Raw genomic sequence first — 8,248 nt, 5'->3', positions numbered from 1 at the left:
TCATTATCCACCCATACTCCGTTCATCCGAGAGACTGCCACATTAGCTGACACATGACAGTCATACCTAACAAACCCAAATTTATGACCCGTGCGTTTGCTCCTTTTTCTTGGAATAAAGGCATCCTTAACCACACCAAACTTATTGAAAGTTCTCTGCAACCAAACCTGATCTTTGTGATCAGGGATGTTATCCACAAACAAGGTGACAAAGTCCTTGTCTCTTATCTTCACAGTAGACGCCTTCCTACGATTTCGGATAACCGGAATCCACCCACCATCTGTGTCGCCGTTCTTCCAGATAACATTTTTTGACCCTCTCTCACCCTCTCTCTCTCTCTCTAACTAACTCTCTCCATTTTTGTTATGTTAATTGATTTTAAAATTTTATGTTTAGACTTCCAAATGGTTGATGGAAGGTCAGTAACCTAACAGAAATATTGCGAGGACAGAGGTAATGAAACATAGCAAAAAAATTACAGTACAATAGGGTTGACTCAAGCTTTTGCACAAAAGAAAAATGCCCCATCTCTCTCTCAAACTAACAAGCCACTTACGTTTTTAAGTCATCTATAGTACAAACTCAACAACATACTTTAGGTTAATAGCTTTTCACAAAGAGAATCATATACAGCATGCAACTACTCTCCCTTTCTCAAGCAACAACTAAACCCTTGGGAGCTACAACAGCAGTCTGCTGAGAAATGTTGGCTGCAACCGGAGGTGACGACCCCGTTTTGCCATCTTTTTCGGTTTCTGATGAAGGTGGTGGTGGCGGTGGATTCATGTGGGGTGGTGGATTATGCTTGAGCTTCACAAGTATATGGCGCATCCTTGAAAGATCGGTTGGCTCGCCCGGTTTGGGGCCCTGGATCACAGTAATGGAAGGCTGCTTTGCTTTCTCCTTTTTTCCTCTCTTCTCTATTGTTGGTACTTCGTTGGGGATGAGCTCTACAATTGCTTTCCAGTAACTCTTGTTAGCTTCTCCGTGGAACGTCTCTTGTTTTTCCAAAAACAGCTGCAATATGGATCCAAGTCAGGAAAACAAAGATGTGGCATGGGCTTACATTTCAAGATTTGATTATATGATTATATCCGAGTATTAGGTTTCAAAGTTGCAGGGGAATAATTTAGTCCAGAACTCAAACATTCTCTCTGTGCATATGCAGTAGATAGTGATGCAGACACTAATGGTGGTGTAAGAGGCCAGAGGTCAACTGCTCAATAAAGTCCTTAAAAAATGCTCCAACAATCTAAATCTCACGTGCTTTAAATGCCTACATAGTACCAGCAAGTGGTTAGCTGCTTGGTGGAGCAAAACCTACTCTTCGGCGCTTAGAGCACACAGTGGGATATCAGATGGTTGCGTGGTGCTGAGGGCAATCCTCTGACAGGTATGTAGAGTAGCCAATTTGCATATCCTTTGTATAACCAAAAAAATGGTGCTGAGGGCAATCCTCTGACAGGTATGTAGAGTAGCCAATTTGCATATCCTTTGTATAACCAAAAAAATCACAGGCATAGTGCAGAATGACATCGCAGTACCTCACAGCAAATTCAGTCACCAATTAGATTTTCATTATTTGATGAAGTCTTTGTGGCTCCGGTTTTGTGGCGTTCAACCTCTGCTGTAGAAGGTCAGCTATTAAAAAAAAAAAAAACCACAGGTACATTTACGTACTAACAATATGCCATCAAATTGTACTCTAGCAAGCCGAAACAAATTCCCAATTCTACAGCTCTGAATTCATTTGACCACAAGACATACATTCCTAAGATCCAAAGTGAAACTAATCACCATGGATGGTTAATCAGTGGAGCAATTTCTCTACGTCGCCTATTCGTTTGGTGACATAAAAACTGCTTTTAAAATTCTCTTTGTAAACTAGCATTTCCTCATTTGCTACAAAATTAAAGAACACAATCTATTCCATTTGACCCAACTAGCTAGCATATACAATATTTGGCATTTCTTAGATGAGATTTTTTTTGGCAGCAGGGAATACACCTTAAAATTTGAACCACAGAACTTCCATATTCCAAAATTTGCCAACAGATTTCCTCATCTGTTGGCAACTTTGTTGTTCTCACATGCAAGCTTCCACCTCCTGTAGAACTCAGTTTTGTACTTATCAGCTTGCTCGATTATTTCTCTTAACAGTTCTTTCTCCCTCTTCTCCTTCTCCGCCAATCGAATTGCATTCAGTCTGCACATTCACTCACAATCCGTGAAATCCACAACTCTAAGATCATATACGTGTAAATGTTAAAATTAATGCATTGTTGTCTTTTTATTTAATTTATTTGGACCAAAGTTAATGATTTGTAATGGGCTAGCTTTACCATCTTTTGTTTAGTGGCCCAAGTGTTAGGAAAAACCCATATCTATTTTGTATGTAAGGACGCTAGTAGTATTTAAAGTGAAATGTAAGGAATGTAGGGCAGGAGAGAAGCTGCCCCTTTTTTTTGTAAAAAACGTGAGATACAGAGCCTCACCTCTCTCCTCCCCTGTATCTTGTATTTTCCTACGGCTGCTGCTGCTGTTTTGAGCAGCCCCATTTCTCCCATTTTCCGTAGTTCTTTTTCTACCAAAAATCAAATATAGGCTAGGAAAATGCCAACAGTAAAGTATCGCATCTCACGTCTCACATTAATATTTACACGTAGGAGTAGGACTAATATTTACATGTAGGAGGAGGACTAATAAACGAATGATAGGTACTTGTAGCCATGAGAAGTTCTTGAATCCTCAAGAAAAAGACAAAGTCTGAATATTATTGATAAAAAACTACTTAAACATTAGGTTACAACCCCTTTTATAGGAAAAAGACATAACCCTAGCAAAACCCTAACTCAAAAATGGAAATTCCCAAAATTTGGGGAAATTAATAAAATTGGAAAAAGAAAAGAAAAACATGATTTTCCTAAAATGAATCATCTTCTACGGAATTATACGCTAAAAGTTATTAACGACACAAATATTTTCTAAAATGGCAAAAACGTCCAATTGGAGGCCTAATCGAAAGAAATAAGCCGAAAAACACCATTAATCATCAACTAGGGTTGATGTGTATTGACCGCAGCGTGAAAATAAGTCAACCCACCAAGTTTGGGCTCGATCCGAGCTCGTCTGAAAGTTGCCAAATTGGGTAATTTGCAATTAAACAACGTTTGGGCTTTCGAGGCTTCGAACGGTCAAATTGATCATGAAATTAAGCCTCCGTGTGTTCTACATCATTGTGTCCCCTCTAATAAATTGGTCTTTGATAGCTTTCAAAATCCGTCAATATTTCCTCGATCCCACTTATTGCTTATTTGAGACCACCCAGCATCCTTCAATGGGTGTAGCTGTTAAAGTGATTGCTTAGGTTTGACAATCTTACATAATCACAAGGAGAAGCGCTAGAGACATGCACAAAACTAGGGTCGTTCTTGGTATTTCGGGGTTCAAAACGAACTTAATATTTTTATGAGCAAAAACAAAAAGTAATAATCTATCTGGAAAAAAAAAATGTGATACGCTAGATTTAATTTCTAAAAGTAGTGACCATTAATCCAAGTATGCAAATGTATCTCTTAAGTATCACAATTCTTTTTAAAAAAAGGACCCATTTTTTTGTATGGGTTTAATTGTAATTGGCTTAAACACCCGATGGAATTTTGGGGTTGCTAATTTTAAGAAAAATTTGAGGGCCCAAGGCTCAGGCGTGCACAAAACGGAACCCAGGGAGCATGCTATGCACATGTGTACAACATTTTTTTTTTTTTAACAGCAAAAGCAAAATTTTATTGATTAGAAAAAACCTAGTACAAAAAAGGACCGAGAAAAGCATCACAATGCGAAGACAATATCCCAACAAGATTAACAACCTATCCCGCGACAATCATCTGCTACTCAAACCAAAGCTGATAAGAAGTCAACTCAAACAAGGAAGCAGTACAAGAACATGAGAATATAATATCAAAATCACAACCCAACATAGGGGGGGGAGTATCCGCCCAAACGATATGAAGTCCAGCCAAGGACATGAGAATATAAGATTCCCAGAATGCAGTAGCTGCTGCCCAGAATACAGCAGACAAGAAAAGAGCTGACCCAGTGTTGTATTCGGCCTCGTGCAGTAATCTGGAATCATAAATCTTCAGGCAAACATGGTATCAAGCCGTGAACAACATGCTTGTGTACAACACGATTCGTCGGATAGGATCCGATCGACGGCTTGAATCTCATCTCGACAGTGAACGGGGCTCGGCCATTCATTGCTTAAAATGAAAAACAAAATATCTCTAGGCATACTTTCAACAATGCTGTGCACTTGTGCACAACAGTCTCCCCCATTTCGCATAGAACACACCCTACTAAATGCACAAGGGCCTCACGCATACTGCACAGAGTGGGTCTCTTGGAATTTTGTGAGTGTACGTGTTTTCAAGTGTATAATACATTGTGTGTGGCTTCAGTATTTTTGATAAGAAAAGCGACAAAAAATACTTGGAATTTAAAATATGTGGACCATAAGTATGTCTCACACAACATAAAAGAAAATTTACATTATTGTCTAATCGTTTGGCCAGAATGAGTGTCGAATCCAATTAATATCTAAGGGTACCACATATACGGAATTTAAAATATGTGTACCGAATTTGATGGTTTTGATTCTTAGATCTTCGAACTTGTTTGGAATGTTTCCAAACATCATATTTAAGCAGGTACAAGCACTACAGACTCTGGATTTGTCAGAAAATCCACTACTCAATGGTTCTTTACCTGATTTCCAAGAGTATGGATCCCTTTGGGATCTGGTGCCTTACAACACCAGTTTTTCAGGGAATTTACCAGAATCTCTTGGAAATTTGATGGAGCTAAGAAAGATTCAGATTCACCACTGTTACTTTAGTGGACCGATTCCGAATTCACTGGCAAACCTATGTCACCTCGTTTACTTAGATTTTTCGTCAAACAATTTCACAGGTCCCATACTTCGTTTCAAGGATCCAAGAATCTCACTTGGATAAACCTCTCTAACAATGCTCTAACAGGTCCAGTTCCAAAACTGGATGGAATTTGTGTTGAACTTTCCATCAACTGCAATTGGAAAGCAAAAAGGGGGACCCAATCAAATATCTTAGATTGGTAAGGGTTCCAAAACTGGATGGAATTTGTGTGGAGTTGAAGTTGTTGTAAGCAAAGTTCAGTTCTCTCTAGAAACTTCAGTCCGAAAAGACTACTCGAGTGGTTTAAACTTGCGGAGATTGATTCCGTGTTCAGGTCGAGACCTATAACACGGCCGGAATGGTCACAGGTCACACCATTCTATTGACAACAATCGTTGGTTCGAGCCCAATTCACCAACTTAATTGATGGAGGAATCAGGATTGAACTGGAGGCTATTCTTCAATTGAAGTAACAAAGATTTTTGATCCTCCTCCAAGCATTGGCTGTTTACTAGAATGGCGATAAAACAGAAGATTGCGAGCGTGCATGGTGATTGAAAAAAACCAGGTAATGGATTCAATTCTCATTTTTCTTTAGTTGTGGTGAAGCAAACTGGTGGAGATTGTCAGTGAGGTCCCATACGATTATATTATGTAAATTCATTTGTCTTCAAAGAGACTTAGTGACTTAGTACCCATTAACTGATTGAAACTCAAAACTACTGTACCACCAACCTCTTTCATTGCTGAAAATGAAAAACAAATTAAATATCTCTAGGAATACTTAATTTGAACCACATCTCTCTATCGGTACTTCCAATTAACCAAATAATAGCCAAGCAAAAAAAAATTTAACCAAATAATAAATTATCTGGGCCAAGAAAGAGACATTACATTGGAGTATTATTTTTCCTCACTTCACAAATTAATTTGTTTATACATACTAGCTTCCTATCCGTTCGATGAACGGAACGGGAAAAAAAATTAATGAAAACCTTTTTCCTATTGCCATGCGCATCAGAGGATCGACATGTACGACTCTTGAAATTTATTCCATTTCCTCGCAAAAAGAAAAAAAGAAAGAAAGGAAAAAAGATAGTTTCATGCAAATAATGTATATACATATACACAAAAGTGGGTGGAAGACAAACTTCATACCAATTGAAATACTCTTTTCTCTCGTCGCACTCTTTGCCCTTCAGCTGGGCTCTTGCCTGATATGAAAGCGTTTTGTTGGACCGGGACCTAATCATACTAACGATCCTCTCCACGGGAATGGAAAATTGTTTGGTGATCGTGAGGATACTGTCATGGGCTGTCATAACACTTTTAGTCACTACACATTTTTGTGGAGCCCAGTACTAAGTGTATAGATTACAATCCCCACATTCTCACATAAGCGTATGGTGGATAAGGGTGTTGGAGCACCAAGCACCATGCATGCATGACAGTACCTCAAGACCACCAAATAATTATTACTCATGAGCTAGAATGGCACACAATCATCATACTTAAACCTAGTGGAGATGAGAGAGACCCCAAGACCTATAAGGGGCCGGGAATATCTGCTAATCATTAAGCTATTGAGTATTTCTTGAAATTCATAAACGTTAAGTTGTTTCTATTGAATTAAAAGTGTAGAAAATGTTTTGGTTATTTGTGAGAGAAAATGTGTTGAATGTTTTAATTTAGTGTGAACAACTTTACAAAAGCTAATAAATTGTACTGCAAACATTTTATTTGAAACGGGACCTCATTGGCAGAGAGCAACCACAGGAATATCCATAATCCCTTTCATTTGAGGTGGTTGTTGTCAGCTTTGTGTGTTGATGCCATGGCGTGCAGGAATGCCTCACAACTTTCTTTCTTTTTTTCTTTTTTTATCGGCAACAAAAGATTTATAGATGAATTCACGTATGGTGGAAGAGGGACAACTCGCAACAGTTGATTCATATTTTAGGTGGCAAAGGTCTTATAACCTACGAAAGTATTTATTGTTATCGAAGAAATTCGTCGAGAAGTTGATCGGATTAGGACATGTGATTTTCTTTTCATTCGTAGATCAAAAAATGTACTCCGACAATTTCGGATTTGCAAGATTAATTCTGATATTTGTATTTGGGAAACGAGACCTATTGATTAGTTCTTCATGATGAATTATTGAATCCTCTGTGTAATGTGATACGGAGTAATAAATTTTTTTGATGTACAGATATGCTTTTTGTATGAAGGAAAGTTTCCTACCATGTTAAAAAAAAAAGGTCACTACTCTTCTATTATTTTATATACTAAAGTATCATTTAGGGGATCTGAATTTTAGTAACCACCGAATAATTTTTCCCACCCATTGACTGTTCTTCCTACCTCATGGATGAGGTCATCCATACCTCATTTTCAAGACATCACTTGTGATGTCATCACGTTCATTGCCTGACTACAAATTCCACAACAAATCATACAAGATGGGCCGGCTAAATACAACTGCGAATTTACTACATGTAGTCAATTCATAAAAGAGAATCCCAAAATTTCCTTTTATGAATTGGCTACATGTAGTAAATTTGCAATTATATTTAGCAGCACCCTAAAAGATAGAATAAATTTCACTATCCGACCGAACAAAGTTACGAAAGTTTTTTCTTGTTCTTTCTCTCTTCTCTCTCTTTCACTTTTCACAGCAAACAAAGCCGAAACAAAATGGGCCTGAATTTCTTAAATTCCAAACAAAATAATACTCCAATTGTCTTATTTTCATTGTTCATTATCCTGTTTGTCTATTTTATGTTTTTGCCTATATCTTTTAGAGTGAATCTTAAAAAATATGTAATATAAATCTTATTTGGTAGATCTCGATTAGTTCTATAATATAAAATTTTCACAATTATGAAAAATATTAGATATTGAAATATATAAACAGTTAAAAAATGACACGTAATTCAAAAAAGAACAATGACAATGGGACGGGCTAAATAATGAACAAATAAGGAGTAGTTTCTCAAATTAGCTAAAAGTACTAAAATCGTCATTTTAATACTTTTAGCTCATTTGGGAAATTACCACTAACATTAGTAATTGAGTTCAACGAATTTGACACCTAAACAATTTTGGTAACACACTCTTATTGATATATGTATATCAGAACTGTTACGTTCACCGCACATAGGCCACCGCACGCTTAGTGAGGCCCACTCCGGGGTCTCACAAAAATAGGAAAAACACATTCATAAATTTTAAAATATTTATCTATGGAACCCTGTAAAAAATCAGCTAGAATGGATATCGGTAAGTATATTTTCAGAATTCTTAGGGGCAAA

The 8,248-nt window shown here is 37.4% G+C and overlaps 1 protein-coding gene across 1 annotated transcript; it reads right to left on the bottom strand.

Moving 5' to 3' along the window:
- Positions 1–475: 475 nt before the first annotated feature.
- Positions 476–2,227, bottom strand: LOC131327917 (clathrin light chain 2-like). The gene is made up of 4 exons (XM_058361037.1): positions 2,074–2,227; positions 1,677–1,740; positions 1,344–1,492; positions 476–1,017 (listed from the first exon to the last, which is right to left on the bottom strand). The coding sequence occupies exons 1-4, from the start codon at positions 2,212–2,214 to the stop codon at positions 655–657; spliced, it is 717 nt and encodes a 238-aa protein (XP_058217020.1). The 5' UTR covers positions 2,215–2,227; the 3' UTR covers positions 476–654.
- Positions 2,228–8,248: the final 6,021 nt, after the last annotated feature.

The sequence above is a fragment of the Rhododendron vialii genome, chromosome 5a (genome assembly GCF_030253575.1).
Source record: "Rhododendron vialii isolate Sample 1 chromosome 5a, ASM3025357v1".
Classification (NCBI taxonomy): Eukaryota; Viridiplantae; Streptophyta; class Magnoliopsida; order Ericales; family Ericaceae; genus Rhododendron; species Rhododendron vialii.
Note: the sequence above shows the minus strand (reverse complement) of the source record. Positions and strands in the feature narration are given on the sequence as shown.